The sequence below is a fragment of the Palaemon carinicauda genome, chromosome 37 (genome assembly GCF_036898095.1).
Source record: "Palaemon carinicauda isolate YSFRI2023 chromosome 37, ASM3689809v2, whole genome shotgun sequence".
NCBI classification, from domain to species: Eukaryota; Metazoa; Arthropoda; class Malacostraca; order Decapoda; family Palaemonidae; genus Palaemon; species Palaemon carinicauda.
Window position 1 is genome coordinate 71,415,615 of NC_090761.1, and position 16,816 is coordinate 71,432,430.

The 16,816-nt window shown below is 34.1% G+C and overlaps 1 protein-coding gene across 1 annotated transcript in view; it reads left to right on the forward strand.

Moving 5' to 3' along the window:
* The window catches only part of LOC137629783 (twitchin-like), a 224,471-nt gene that overhangs the window by 206,426 nt on the left and 1,229 nt on the right, over positions 1 to 16,816 (forward strand). Inside the window, 10 exon segments of the mRNA XM_068361418.1 lie at positions 2,169 to 2,395; positions 3,621 to 3,887; positions 3,890 to 3,910; positions 5,071 to 5,442; positions 7,101 to 7,120; positions 7,122 to 7,158; positions 12,123 to 12,232; positions 14,787 to 14,982; positions 15,485 to 16,111; positions 16,359 to 16,704. Coding sequence (XP_068217519.1) covers positions 2,169 to 2,395; positions 3,621 to 3,887; positions 3,890 to 3,910; positions 5,071 to 5,442; positions 7,101 to 7,120; positions 7,122 to 7,158; positions 12,123 to 12,232; positions 14,787 to 14,982; positions 15,485 to 16,111; positions 16,359 to 16,672 — 2,191 coding nt within the window. The 3' untranslated portion in view covers positions 16,673 to 16,704.

Genomic DNA, 16,816 nt, shown 5'->3' on the forward strand with positions numbered 1-16,816 from the left:
CTTATCTTTGTATGTACTTGTGTAAGGCATACCTGAATATATTTCAATGAATTAGGCATACCATGAAAAAAAAAAAAAGTTATAAAACAGAGGAAGAGATATAAAAATTTATTCAAATACTTTTTATAGGCTCCAGTAGAAAATATGTTGTATTGATAACAATATTTTAAAAGTGGTAGAATTATATAAATATAATAAACAACTAGCATAGGAGATGATGATAATAATAAGCAAAATTAATATTATTTTGGTTAATCTTTAGCTAAATAAGCCATAAATCTTTAGCCTCCCTTTAAAATTTGCTAGCTAAATAAGCCATAAATCTTTAGAATCCCTTTAAATTTTAATAGATAAATAAGCCATAAATATTTAGCCTCCCTTTAAATTTTGCTAGCTAAATAAGCCCTAAATCCTTAGCCTCCCTTTAAAATTTGCTAACTAAATACGCCATAAATCCTTAGCCTCCCTTTGAAATTTACTAGCTAGATAAGCCATAAATCTTTAGCCTCCCTTTAAATTTTGCTAGCTAAATAAGCCATAAATCTTTAGAATCCCTTTAAACTTTAATAGATAAATACGCCATAAATCTTTAGCCTCCCTTTAAAATTTGCTAGCTAAATACGCCATAAATCTTTAGCCTCCCTTTAAATTTTGCTAGCTAAATACGCCATAAATCTTTAGCCTCCCTTTAAAATTTGCTAGCTAAATAAGCCATAAATCTTTAGCCTCCCTTTAAATTTTGCTAGCTAAATACGCCATAAATCTTTAGCCTCCCTTTAAAATTTGCTATAAAAAAAGCCATAAATCTTCCACCTCCCTTTAAATTTTGCTAGCTAAATAAGCCATAAATCTTTAGCCTCCCTTTAAATTTTGCTAGCTAAATACGCCATAAATCTTTAGCCTCCCTTTAAAATTTGCTAGCTAAATAAGCCATAAATCTTTAGCCTCCCTTTAAATTTTGCTAGCTAAATACGCCATAAATCTTTAGCCTCCCTTTAAAATTTGCTATATAAAAAAGCCATAAATCTTCCACCTCCCTTTAAATTTTGCTAGCTAAATAAGCCATAAATCTTTAGCCTCCCTTTAAAATTTTCTAGCTAAATAAGCCATAAATCTTTAGCCTCCCTTTAAAATTTGCCAGCTAAATAAGCCATAAATTTTTAGCCTCCCTTTAAATTTTGCATGCTAAATAAGCCATAAATCTTCAGCCTCCCTTTAAATTTTGCTAGATAAATTAGCCATAAATCTTTAGCCTCCCTTTAAATTTTGCTAGCTAAATAAACCATAAATCTTTAGCCTCCCTTTGAAATTTGCTAGCTAAATACGCCATAAATCTTTAGCCTCCCTTTAAATTTTTCTAGATAAATAAACCATAGATTTTTAGCCTCCCTTTAAAATTTGCTAGCTAAATGAGCCGTAAATCTTCAGCCTCCCTTTAAATTTTGCTAGATAAATAAGCCATAAATCTTTAGCCTCCCTTTAAAATTTTCTAGCTAAATAAGCCATAAATCTTTAGCCTCCTTTTAAAATTTGCCAGCTAAATAAGCCATAAATTTTTAGCCTCCCTTTAAATTTTGCATGCTAAATAAGCCATAAATCTTCAGCCTCCCTTTAAATTTTGCTAGATAAATTAGCCATAAATCTTTAGCCTCCCTTTAAATTTTGCTAGCTAAATAAACCATAAATCTTTAGCCTCCCTTTGAAATTTGCTAGCTAAATACGCCATAAATCTTTAGCCTCCCTTTAAATTTTTCTAGATAAATAAACCATAGATTTTTACCCTCCCTTTAAAATTTGCTAGCTAAATGAGCCGTAAATCTTCAGCCTCCCTTTAAATTTTGCTGGATAAATTAGCCATAAATCTTTAGCCTCCCTTTAAATTTTGCTAGATAAATTAGACATAAATCTTTAGCCTCCCCTTAAATTTTGCTAGATAAATTAGACATAAATCTTTAGCCTCCCCTTAGATTTTGCTAGATAAATGAGCCATAAATCTTTAGCCTCCATTTAAAATTTGCCAGCTAAATAAGCCATAAATCTTTAGCCTCCATTTAAAATTTGCCAGCTAAATAAGCCATAAATCTTTAGCCTCCATTTAAAATTTGCCAGCTAAATAAGCCATGAATCTTTAGCCACCCCTTTAAATCATGCTTTTACTTCACCCCCAGGAAGCGTATGACAGCCCACGAGTGCCTGAGACACGCCTGGCTGAGAGGAGACTACTCCCCTAGACTGGAACCATTCGACATGATGAGATACATTCCTATTCGTGACAAAATCCGTGCCAAGTACAAGGAATGGGAGAAGTTCCTTCTGCCCATCGGCCGTCTGGCTGAGTATTCCTCCCTCAGGAAACTCCACCTCGAGAAATACAGAATACATGACACACAGTTTGGTAAGCTTCTGATGAGTGGGTTATCGTTGCTTTTCATATAGCTTATTTCATTATTTCCTTTGACTCACGAGGCTTTTTGCCTGGTGAAGCCCTTGGGCTTATAGCATCCTGCTTTTCCAAATAAGGTTGTAGCTTATACAAACCTAGTTAGAAAAGCAGGATGCTGTAAGCCCAAGGGCTCCAACAGGGAAAACAGCCCAGTGAGGAGAGGAAATAAGGCAATAAATAAACTACAGTTTGTTCATCTCATTTTTATCTTAATTCTGTAGCTCTTGTAAAATTCAGTGACCTTTTAACTTGTTGATTATATTAAAAAAACTTGCGCATGAAGGGTTCTATATCTCTTGCGGAAATTATGTCATTTTTTCATAATTCTGTAGCTCTCGTGATATTTCAGAGGCTTATCAACTTGTTTATCAGATTCAAAACTTAAGGATTCGATATCACTTGTGAAAATTCAATGACCTATCAACTTGTTTATCAGATCAAAGACCTGACTTGTTTATCAGATTCAAAAACTTAGACATAAATAATTCTATATCTCTTGTGAAAATTCAATGACTTATCAACTTGTTTACCACATCCAAAACTTGACTTGTTTATCAGATTCAAAACTTAAGGATTCGATATCACTTGTGAAAATTCAATGACTTATCAACTTGTTTATCAGATCAAAGACTTGACTTGTTTATCAGATTCAAAAACTTAGAAATAAATAATTCTATATCCCTTGTGAAAATTCAATGACTTATCAACTTGTTTACCACATCAAAAACTTAAGGATTCGATATCACTTGTGAAAATTCAATGACCTATCAACTTGTTTATCAGATCAAAGACCTGACTTGTTTATCAGATTCAAAAACTTAGACATAAATAATTCTATATCTCTTGTGAAAATTCAATGACTTATCAACTTGTTTATCAGATCAAAGACCTGACTTGTTTATCAGCTTCAAAAACTTAGACATAAATAATTCTATATCTCTTGTGAAAATTCAATGACTTATCAACTTGTTTACCACATCAAAAACTTAAGGATTCGATATCACTTGTGAAAATTCAATGACCTATCAACTTGTTTATCAGATCAAAGACCTGACTTGTTTATCAGCTTCAAAAACTTAGACATAAATAATTCTATATCTCTTGTGAAAACTCAATGACTTATCAACTTGTTTACCACATCCAAAACTTAACGCACATCGATGCCATCTTGTTTCAGACCGACGACAGTGCTGCCCGCGCTTTGTCATTCGACCACAAAACGCCTTCGCCTATGAGGGCCAGAGCGTCAAGTTCTCCTGCCGAATTGTAGCCGTGGCCGCCCCAACCGTTTGCTGGCTTCACAACAACATGGAGCTCAGACAGTCGGTCAAGTACATGAAGAGGTATTCCGGAGAAGATTACTCCTTCATCATTAATCGTGTCAAGCTGGGCGACCGTGGAGAGTATATCATCCGAGCTGAAAATACCTACGGTGCCAGAGAAGAACTGTCTTCCTGAATGTCATGCGTAAGTGGATTTTATTTTTGGTGGGGCGTTAGGGGATGATTATTCATATTTTAGATTATATATATATATATATATATATATACATACATATATATATATATATATATACAGTATATGTATATACAGTATATATATACATATACATATGTATATATATATATATATATATATAAATACATTCATACATACATTCATATATATAAATATATATATTATATATATATACATATATATAAACATAAATATATATATACATATACATATATATATATATATATATATATTCTACGATTCTGAAGAAAACTGAAATGAAATTAACGAGTTAGACCCGAACAATTCTTTAGTGGGGTCTATTTTCAAGGTAATCTTTCTAATGACTAATTACGATGGATAATTATTCCTAAATATGTGTGCTATCAGGAATCCATAATTCAAGGAAAGCAATAGAGAGAGAGACAAAGATAATATTCATAAGTCATGCAGAAATGGCGTTGATTTTATCTTTGTTACAGTAGAAGGCATTGGTATTTTTATGCAAACACACTACCTCACGCTTATATGTAATAAAAATATCCCCTATATTTTAAATATACCTTTAGGAAATCTTCAACAATTTCAGAACCCGAAGGTTCCTTTTCGGGTAGTCTCTGAAACTTGCATAATTTAGTAAACAATTTAAAAAAAACAGTAATTTTTCGGGTATACCTATTTTGTTCCAATAGCATTGTCAATTTTTTTCCCCACCTTCAAAAAAACTTCAGATATATCATCAGTATTACCTTTCTTCCAGAAGAAAACAGTGACATCCACTTTGTTGTACTAGCATTGTCAATGTTTTTTTTTCCTCACCTTCAAAAAACTCCAGATATATCATTGATATTACCCCTCTTTCAGAAGAAAACAGTGACATCCACTTTGTTGCTTTAATGCTGACAATGCATCTTTTTTTCTCCCCACCCAAACAGCCATACCACCAGAGATTCCACAGTACAAACCACAAGAATATTTCAATAGCATTATCAATGTTTTTTCTTCACCTTCCAAAAAAAAGAACTCCAGATATATCATTGATATTACCTCTCTTTCAGAAGAAAACAGTGACATCCACTCTGTTGCTTTAATGCTGACAATGCATCTTTTTTTCTCCCCCCCCCAAACAGCCATACCACCAGAGATTCCACAGTACAAACCACAAGAACAGATCATCAGGCGACGAGCGCCACTATCGTACAAGATGTGGCAGGAGGAGAGTGACAGCACACCAAGCTTCACTTTCTTGCTACGTCCTCGCGTTATCCAGTGCCACCAGACTTGCAAACTGCTCTGCTGTCTGTCCGGCAAGCCAGTCCCCACAGTCAAATGGTTCAAGGGTGCCAAGGAGCTCTCCAAGTCCGACTATTCCATGTCCCACGCTGACGGCGTCGTCACCATGGAGATTGTCAACTGCAAACCCTCAGATTCTGGCAAATACAGATGCGTGGCTTCCAATCCTCTTGGAATGGATGAGACCTCTTGTGTTGTCATAGTAGAAGGTAAGCACGAGTTTCTAGGCCACTTAGTAGTTTTTTTCTATCGCTTAAAATCTTACAGAAATACAATGTACAGTTTATATCAATTTCATATTGTTTACATTGCTATACTGAAACTGCATTGCCACACAATAGGAAATAAAATTTTGTAATTGAATATATCAAATAGATTAAACTCAAACAAACAGATCACAGTCTTGTTACCAATGTAATGTACTTTTAAATAACACGTAATGCTAATTTTGATTTACAAACTTTTTTAATCTTGCTTTACAAGGAACAGCACACTAACATGTACATAAAACGATTAAGAACTATTTATTTATATATTATATTTAAAATAAGAGCATTGAATTTAGGTAAATAGGAGGTTTTCTTAGACATTTTTCAATCAGGCATCAGGTATTAGACGATATTTTAGATCAAGCCATCAGGCTGGACTCCACGCTCGGTTAAATTGTGTAAATTTCTGTAATATTCTCTAAGAAGAGTAAAATCCGAAATGGTTTACGTGACTCCAAAACCTCCTATTTATTCCTGGCATTCATTACATAGGTTTATTTTCAGTTTATCTCTCATTTCCATTAAAAAAACTACACCAAGCTAATCAAGTCCGTCGCGTCTAGGGCAAGGCTTGCATTTGTTGCTTCAATACTCTAACTTCACTGCAATACGTCAACAGACGAATCCTAACTCCACTGCAATACGTTCACAGAAGAATTCTCATAGAGGACGAGATCAATAACACTACCTGTAAATCAACTTTAATCAATTTAATCAGTCATTATTTGACCTCGGTCTCGTCCTGTAGCTCACACGCTTATACCAACTGCATTGTACAGGATATGCAGTGTTTAACACGATAACTTTGAATTGTTATAGATGTCTCTAATCTTGCTCTTCTTAATTCCATGTTAAATCAAATATTGTGGTGGATTTCACAATCTTAACTTTAAACTAAATAGAGATAAGACTAACTAAATAACTGTTAATTGTTTTGAATTTATATCAGATACGACGACACGATTGATATGTTCGCGTTGTAGATGTCGTCGTAAACAGTAGAAATATTACCGCTTAAGGTTCATTAATTCTATTTCTGATACGATAGTCTTCCTCTTAGATCACCTTTTGCGGACATTGATATTCTATTAAGAATTCATTATATCAATTTTGCCTAATGTCCCAAATATTTGTATAAAACTATCCGTCTTTGCGATTAATAAGTGGTTCTATTACCTTCTCATCCAGCATTATTCTTTTAGTACAGCCATTTCTATCATTTTCATTTAAAAGAATTATGCTAAATCCATCTCTTACTACCTTACTTATTCTAAATAAAATTCGGAAGTAAAATTAATCAACTCTATAAAAACGACCCACACAGCCTTATAAGACTTCGAGTCTTGGCTGTACTGTCTGGAGGACATTCAAGAAAATGGCACAATGAATTTACTAAAACTAATCTGGAGGAAGAGTTTTCTGCTCTCTCTCTCTCTCTCTCTCTCTCTCTCTCTCTCTCTCTCTCTCTCTCAACCTATATATATCTGTCATGAGCTTTAGCTTCCCGCTGGTGCTCTGCTTACTTTTTTTCGATCTGTTTCCTTTGGTACAAGAACAGACAATTTTTCAACCTAGTTTCTCGATCTCTCTCAACAAAGGCCACGGAGATCGAACAGGCCGAGCAATCCTCTCTGATGTCAGGCCTCAATTTCTCAGGTAAAATCGTGAGATGACAGCTGTCTACGGCCTCAAACGCGGATATGTTTCACTCGGGCGCGATAAGCGAGGGTTGAGCGCGGATAACGAGGGACCGTTTTTGGTGCCCAAAAGAGACACGGTGATGTAGTATATCTGGGAGTTATATATATCCTATTCCCTCTAAGTAAATTATAACCCTGGATATAACACATCACGCCAGTCACTGGTGCCATATATCTTTCTAAGATAAGTAATAATACATAGGAAGATATATGAATAAAGATTCAGTTAAAAAAATGTTAAAGTCTAATGATTAGAATGAGTCATATTTTTTGGGATCAAAAGAAATTATTTTATATTGAGTCACGTTCTTGGGCGTTCGAGTCTCTCCCAGCTCCTCTCTCTTCGCGAATCCTGTGAACCTATTCGCGATTTGCAAGTCTGACAACACGTGAGCTGTAGATGTTGATGTCACTCCGGTTGTAACATAAAACTGCATCGTGAGAAGCCATTTTGCATTGACCATTACAATTTAATTTTTTTTTTTTTGGTATCCGCTACGTGAGCGATTTGCAAACAAAAAATGGCATTATTAATATCCATTATTTTTTTTCCACGTATCTTAGAGTAGCTAACCGTTGCTTCTAGCGTGAGCTTTGCCTGACATTTGAATGAAAATAATACTTGTTTAATGTATTACCCGAGCGAATCGTCTAATAAACCGTATTCAAGGGCTATGGTTATTGACTGATTCCGCTGCGGACGAAGCAACTATTAACCATACGCTGAAAAAGAGAGAAAAAAAAATGTTCTAAAGTCTTTCACCCCACTCCCATCATCTTCATCAGGAATATTAATGAATGACATGTCACACTGATTTAGAAATGCTGATCATTTTGATTTCTTTTGTAATATAATTTTTTAAGTCTTCTGTAGAAATTATAGTTTTTAAATGGCAAACTTACTTTTACTTGTAGAAATTATCATCAAGGCTTTGTAGAGTCAAACATACACAAGATGCAGGTGCATACTGTATATATATATATATATATATATACATATATATATGTATATATATATGTATATATATATATATATATATATATATATAAAGCATATATATATATATATATATATGCATAAATGTAAATATATACGTGTGTATAGATATTGACATACATACTGTACATACATACATGTAGAAGCAAATTCATTCAAAGAAACTTAATTACTTCCTTCTCTTTATAGTTATTTTTTTTTCAAAATTTTGTACAAATGAGTAGTTCTATTCTTATCGTTTCTAATTATTTTTCGCTAGTTACAAAATTTCAATATTTTCATTTCTGTATAATTAGTTTCCTTTTTTTATATGTGGCCATAAAAATTTATTTCGAAAAAAAAAAAACATATTTCTCTAAATATAATACTCGTTGGATGTCACTAAGAGAAAGAATGAAAGTAGGAGAGATTTCTTCTTTCATTTTATAGTATCGTAAATTAAAATTTCAGTTTTTAGTCTTTTATTTTAAGTCTTTTATTTATTTTAGTCTTTTGTTTATTAGTCTTTTGCAAAGTGGCTAAACGAGTATTATCCAGTGACATGTGAAAAGATGACGAATGCAACTAGCATGTTTCCATCTGTAAATCGTAATTTTTCTTTTCTCTTTCTTTCCTATCACATAGACTTACCACCCCCCACGAACCCCTCAGCCCTCTAGCAAAGAGATTCTCCCCTCCAACCCCCTCCCCTCTCCCCCCCAAACCCCCTGTGAAGACAAAAAAAAAAAACATAGTAGTTAACAGAGCACTTCATTCACATGACCACTGCTTCATTAACACGATTGTCTTTTCTTACTTTTTAAACAATTTCCCCAAAAAGGCGTGGAGGTAACTCCGGAACAGACCAATCTACTAAAGAATCTATCCACGGAAGGTAATAATTCATGCTTGACCTAACATTATTGACCTTGACCTACCCCCCTCCCCAAATTATTTTTTTTTTTTTATCCATAAGCAACATTCCTAATTGATGTATTATGATGAATGTTTGCTATAGTTATCTTAGTTGTGTGTCGATTGTATTTGTAAAATTATGTGACAACATTTCTAATTGATGTATTATGATGAATGTTTTGCTATAGTTATCTTAGTTGTGTGTTGACTGTATTTGTAAAATTGTGAGTAAGATCAATATGGAAATGAAATCAGCTAATGAAGGCCAAAATTAAAAAAAAAAAATAAACGATCTATCAATTTAAGTATTCCATTTTAGTTCAGGAAATATAACAATTATTATTGTTTATAAATTTAACTATTGGTGCATTAAGAAACTTGGCAATTTAGTAACACAATTCATTGCTAGTATTCCAAGAAATTTGGCAGTTATTCCAACTCTGCCTTTGCTATAGTTATAAATAAGAATTAAGTTTATGTGATGTAGTTTGATAATCATAATTTTTACCAACATCAACTGAGCTCCCATTTCCTTTGAGCTATTCTAATTCAAAGAGCAATTTGAATTCATATTCCATGTTGGTTCTACTCATCCATTGCTATTTGCAGTGTATATTAATATCATATGTATAAATACGTGAAGATGTACACACGTACATGACCTATTATTAATGTGAACTATTCAAGGAAGAAGGATTCCTTTGAGTTCATTGTTTCATATCTGATTATTGTCTTATGTGTTAGGAGATTTTAAGCCCTTTAAGACTTAGGTATTCCCCCATAAAATACTTATGGTGAAGATTTGATTACTTGTCCAGCCTAGCTTAGTTTTATTTTATTCTTTATTATTTACTTTTCTTAGATTGTTACTAAACTCTAACCTTTCCTAGGGTATTTTTATTCAACTGTAATGAGCTAATAATATTAGATTTAACAATTCTCTTTTATTATTTCTTCTTAAATTTTCAATATCTAATTTTGGGAAAATATGAAAAGGGTAAATTTTCAATATATAATTTTTGGAAGAGATGAAAACGGTAATTTTTCAATATATAATTTTTGGAAAAGATGAAAACGGTAATTTTTCAATATATAATTTTTGGAAAAGATGAAATCGGTAATTTTTCAATATATAATTTTTGGAAGTGACGAAAACGGTAATATTTCAATTTGTAATTTTTGGAAAAGATGAAAACGGTAATTTTTCAATATGTAATTTTTGGAAAAGATGAAAACAGTAATTTTTCAATACCTAATTTTCTTATAATGTAAAAAAAATAGTTTTCATTACCATAAAGTCTTTAGAAAGACTATCCTTTCTTTTGAAGATATTTTCTTGATAAAAAAAAACTCGATCACTCAAAATATTCTTACGTTTTTATTAAGTAATTCAATAACAATTATTTTCCTTTGGAATTAATAAATCAATTATCCATTCATAATATTTCGCTTCATACCCAATTGTTTTCAAGTAGAGTATTTTTCTTAATTTTCCCTTTTCTGTTTTTAAGACATACCTTTATATACCAACTGTTTAATATAGTTAGAAGCTAGGAATCACCATTTTACACTCTAGATAATTCTCCCCTAACTGCATGGATTACTGTATTTTGTAATACTGTCTATCATTTTGTAATACTGGCTACCAGTGTTAAAACTAATTATCACTGTACTTAGCTTCTAAGTCTTGTTTATTTTTATTTTCACCTGCTAAGATAACTTTTAAATATAGCTACACTGTTAAAAACCGTAACTTCAATCGGAAATTCTCAGTAAAGAATATGATACTCGGACGTATTTCAGTCAAATACAGGCGACCGTAATTTTACCTTACTTTGTTATTATCTTTTACGGGTTGGTGACCATAATATCACTCCTTTCCGTCAATATATTCGTTTTTAAAACGGTAAAAATCCTGGAATAAATGTTGCCAGGCATTTACCGTTTTTTTTTCCGGCAATTTTTTAACAGTGTAGCTTATCCTTCTGTATACTAATGATGAGATTTATCTCAAGTTTTAGAATTTTTTAAGAATTTCTATTTTTTTTTTTTTTTTTCCTCTTAATCTTTTATCTGTTTTAGAAATAGGCCTTCCTACATGAGTACCAATTTTGTTAGATTTTTTGTAGTTTACAATTATTGCAGGCAGTTTTTAACCCAGCGATATATTTCTATTTTAAATCCTAAGTTATGAGTAGCATTTTTGTAGTTTACAATTATTGCTGGCAGTTTTTCATCCAGTGATATATTTCTATTCCTATTAAATGCATATATTTACATAGATAAGGTACGGTTGCATATACTTATATATCCTCTATTTATGATTAAGTAGCACCCCAAAAATTACTTCCATTTGAATATCATCTCTACAGATCAAGCATTAGTATCTTTGCTCAATTAGTTATAAGATATGAAAATCTACAGATTGCATTTTGTAGATATTGATATCCAAAACTTTATCAATTTCATTTTGTAACACTGATACTAACTATTGCCTGTGATAACTTTAATTTCAAACTTGAAGCTGGACGACTGGTATATAAGTTTTTTACTTTTTTTATATTTTCATGGGAGAAAGACAAAATATGTATATTTTTAGATAATTGTGTGTGATGTTTCATGAGACCCATTTGAAAAATTAACATTCAGTTATTTTCTTCTCGATTATTTAATGGATTTTTTTTTTTTACTGAGAATAATTAAATCAGAATTCTAGAATGAAATGAATGAAACATCCATATCAGAGGTAAAACACTTTTTTTTCTGGGCTCAAATAATAGATATTAAATATCAATATATGGTTATCACCTACCATTACTTATAGCTGACATTGTTAAAAATGTAGAGAAGATATAAAGAGAACGCCATGAATGATGGTAAGGAAAATTATATTAATATGAATTATATTAATATAGGTCTTCTTTGCCCTTTCCCACTTCCACTACCCCTCGCACCCGACGCCCTTTCATAATCCTTGACCTCTAATGCTCTTGACCCCTTGCCCTTGGCTTAACCTTTGACCTCTGCAGACCGAAGGTACCTTGAGACCACCATCAAAGATATGCCACCACCACCTACTCCAGCCATCAGAGTCGAGGATTCAAGTTCCTCCTCCAGTTACTTCAGTTCAACACATAAGGTGAGAGAGAGAGAGAGAGAGAGAGAGAGAGAGAGAGAGAGAGAGAGAGAGAGAGAGAGAGTACTTTAATAAGGAGAAAGATTTTATCTTTGGAGAAAGTGAGAGAGAGGATATGGGTAACATTTCACTGGAGAGAAAGATAATATCTTTGAATAAGGTGTGTGTGTGTGTGAGAGAGAGAGAGAGAGAGAGAGAGAGAGAGAGAGAGAGAGAGAGAGAGAGAGAGAGATTTTGGGTGAAATATTTCAATCGAGAGTATGAGAATATTTTTTACAATCTAAAAGTAAAGATGTAAGAGAATTTATTATCTAGAGAGAGTATGAGCATACGAATGTTTCAAAGGTGTGAATAAGGTAATGCGTGAGCTAATATATTCCACAGGTAGTTATGATTACTGATATCATTAAGTTGGAAAGATCATATTTTTTTATGCATGTTTACCACTTTAAGCTAAATAAAACTCGCAATTATTGGGCATTTTTAAATCATGCTCTTCTGCCTTGTCTGCTGTTAAATAACACAATGATCATTTTGATGCTTATTGTAACACCAAGATATTATAGGTTTATTCGCAACTTGTTATCCCTATTAACTTTTTTTCTTTAGAATTGTTGCAACCCTTTATATGTGAATTCGTGTACATATATGAGTATACGCAATTAACACAATTTTCTAATCATCTTGATTTCTGCAAAAAAAAAAAAAAAAAAAAAAAATAGCTTAAGGTCATTTAGCAATTCAAATAATATTTAAATCCTAGTTTCGTGTTTTCGTCGTCAGTCTACTTCCCTCCTTAGCCTATCTGCTAAGTAAATCCAAGCTGCTTTTTATTAATGTCGTAATAAAAAAAAAAAAAATTCTATTGGACTTACCAACTTTCTCTTCAAAGCTCATCTATCTGAGCTATCGTTTATGGCTATAGCTGATCCTTTAACAACAGATTGAAGTGGTAGTGGAGGAAACCATCCTATCCTGATGCAGCTGAAGAAGTCCATAAGAGCTCTGGACGCTTGGTCCCTTTGTCACATAATTCGCGGTTGTGTTAACTCTATACATTTCAGCTGTGATTTCTGGATAAATCCAACCCTTCCCACCCCCAAATTCCATGCAATGATGATAATGATGACTTTAACAAGTGATGAAGTAGGTTTGCATTGCCAGACACTAACACCCTGAACATTCGGACACGCGCTTCCCTCTCAGCTAGCTTTTTGGCGGGAACTTTAGCGTCCCTTCTCCGAATGAACCCCGCCCAGTGATGGCCGAAATGTCCAGTGAACACAACCGTACGTAGTTCAGCCGAATGTGACACCTGTTGGAACGACGTTCAATATCTGCCCAGAACCAGAATGCTTGTTGACGTTTCTGAGAATGATGCCCGCTCCCCCATCCTAAGTTCTAATGTTCTCGAGTTTTATATAGATTTTTTTTTTTATATGGCATCCCCGAGTTTTTTCTTTTCTTCATTAGAAGAATGCCGATCGATTAATGTTTATCATTCTCATAAGTATGTATTTCACTGAAGCATACATCCGACAGATAGTTTCTTTCATAAAACTTGTAAGGTTTTTATTACGTGCATTGTCTGATGAATATATTCAAATGATTAGTATGTAAGTCCTATTCTAAATTCCATCTCACTATATCAAACAGAGCTGTTAACCTAAACATGGCATTGAAAATACAGCTTCAAATTCCATTGGTTCTTCTTCTTGAATTCTTCTCAGCAGAATCCGACACCGAGCAGTTCTTCGTTATAGGTCTCAAGAGGCAATAATATATTAGTTGCAACTAGATTTCTTGTTTTATAGATGTTCAGTTTTAACATCTGTGTATATGTTTTACTCGTCAACTTAAAAATCATTTGTTTTATTTTCTCACTCCCTTCTTCTATTCTTTCAGTTGATCTCGAGAAGCTAACAATACATGTGGCACTGTAAATTAGTAAATAAGTGTCACATTACATTTTTTATTTTGATATTTAGCTCAATAATTTCATTATCAAGAACCACTGAAAGACTAATCTGTCTTTATATTGATGGACACCCAACCTTCAGATACAGAAATATATCAGTTATATTTCACCCACAGACAGTCCACCCTTATTAAGAAATATATGTCAGTTTTATCTCATGCTGAACACAACTTAACTCAGAAAGTATTTAGGTATAAATTTTATGTCAGGAGCAGATCCATAAGTCAAAGGTAAAATACTGCGTTGCAGTGCATTATATCATCTGTAGTGGCTTTTGAGTACGATGATATTAATGCCCTCTGGCAACTCTTCACAGTGATGGTAAACCGAGTCATTCTTCACAAATTTTGTATTACTCTGTAGTATATCCTTCGTCACTTACATCACTCTCAAACTACATTAGACACATAAACTCTTGTGACTTCCCCACTTTGATGAATGTCCCCAGTATTGTAGAACTACCAAAATTAGCATTTTGCCTTCTATTTTTTCTACTGTTGTGACTACTACCATCACTACTACCATTACTACTACTACCACTAATGACACTACTACCATCCTACCTGCTCCATTCTGCAGTCTGCTGCCACCATCGCCGTAACGAGCAGCAGTGCAAGCTCCAAGTCAGAAGCCAAAGTATCCACCAAAGTTGAAACCTCCTCGTCCTCAGCGACGGCGACATCAGGGTCCAAGAGAACTCTCAAACCTTATGGCAAGAGGCAAGACTCGACAGGAACGACGTCAAGATCACGTTCAGCCACTAAGGAGCTTGAATGTAAGTTTAAAGTCAAGGAACCAGAAGTAACTGTTTTTAGCATCCTTGCATCAATATTACTTGGCTGTCCTAAGTTAGACGTTAATTGGGCTTCAGTACTTCAATGTGGCCTTACTTTCAAAGATAATTCTAAAATGATATGACTAGATATTTCATTCCATCTTATTCTAAATTCCCTTCAGAGTCTTATCAAGCATGAATTAGCATCCAGGTATTAAAGACCTCATCTTTTTCAGCCTTACTTAATTATACCACTTGCTTAGCCTCCTAAGGAGCCCTTCAATCCCTGGCATCTTGCATTTATTCATGATTAATTTGTAATGATCCATTTCAACTTCAGAAACTTTCTTATATCTGTATACTAGACCAGGGAAATCTAGGAAATGCACCAACAATTGTCATTAAATTTAATATTTGCTGTTGTAATACTTATCAGAGATTTCACAATTTAAGATGGCCTAAGATAAAACCATGCTCTAACTTATCTTTATTTCTCCTGTAGTGCCTCCAGATGACTCTTTGATGGGCCCCCCAGGATTTTCTGGAGAACTACCCCCAACGCTTAATATTAAGGATGGTGAAGCTCTGGGCCTGAAATGTACAGTCAAGGGTGATCCAGAACCCCAAGTCACGTGGTTCAAGAATGGTGAGCCCTTAAGTTCCTCAGACATCATTGATCTCAAGTACCGCCAAGGCCTGGCTTCACTGACTATTAACGAGGTGTTCCCAGAGGATGAAGGCAAGTACGTCTGTAAAGCCACCAATTCCTTAGGCACAGCAGAAACATCCTGTGTGCTCAAGATTACTCCCATGGAACAACAAGTTAATGGCAAGGGAGGCCAGGGTGACAAGATACCAAGAATCGTTGAACACCTCGTCTCAGAATTAGTGCAAGATGGTACCCCTCACACGCTCAAGTGCAAAATCGGAGGTGCTACCAAGTTTGATGTGGTTTGGTTGCACAACGAGAAGGAAATCAAGCCCTCTAAGGACTTCCAGTATGTCACTGAAGGTGAAACATACCTCCTGAAGATTGCTGAAATCTTCCCTGAGGATGCAGGTACCTACACTTGCGAGGCTTTCAATGATATTGGTGAATCATTCAGCACATGCACAATAAATGTTTTAAGTAAGTATTTCCCAGGATCTGCTTCTCTGATCTGTTTATGATGAATTTTACTTCAGTGTTCTATAATTGTTAATATCTATATGTCCCACATATACTGTTTATACTTTTTTCACCATACACCTTTAGTTTTATGGTATCTCAGCAAGTCCTATGGATTAAGTTGCTAGGCCCACATGGATTTTCTTGATCCTAGCAAATCATTTACTCTATCATGATATCAGCCATTTAATTTTCTCAAATATTCCAGTCCCTGGTGAGGAGAAGAAACAGCCAGCCGTTAAGAAGTTCCCAAAATCGCAGACAGTTGCAGAAGAGAAGTCAGCCAGCTTCAGTATTGGTTTTGAAACAGAGCCTCTCAAGCTGACCTGGGTGAAGGATGGCAAACCCATCGATGAGTCCTCACCCCGTTTCAAGTTCCAGAAAGATGATAAGGTATTTTCACTTACCATCCCATCTTGCCTGCCAACGGATGTCGGGCAATACATAGTCAAAGCTGCAGCTAAGAAGGGAGAGACAACCACAGCCTTCTCTCTGAACATTTTTTCATCTGCCGATCTGTGATTCTTTTCCACACCATAAACTCTTAGGCACTGGTGAGCATTGCAGTCTCTGTTTATTTAATATTGTGCTATTTCCCTTGGTCGATATGTGGTATAGATAGTAGTTATTTTATGAGTGTGTCATTGTAAAGGTACTAAACTTCAA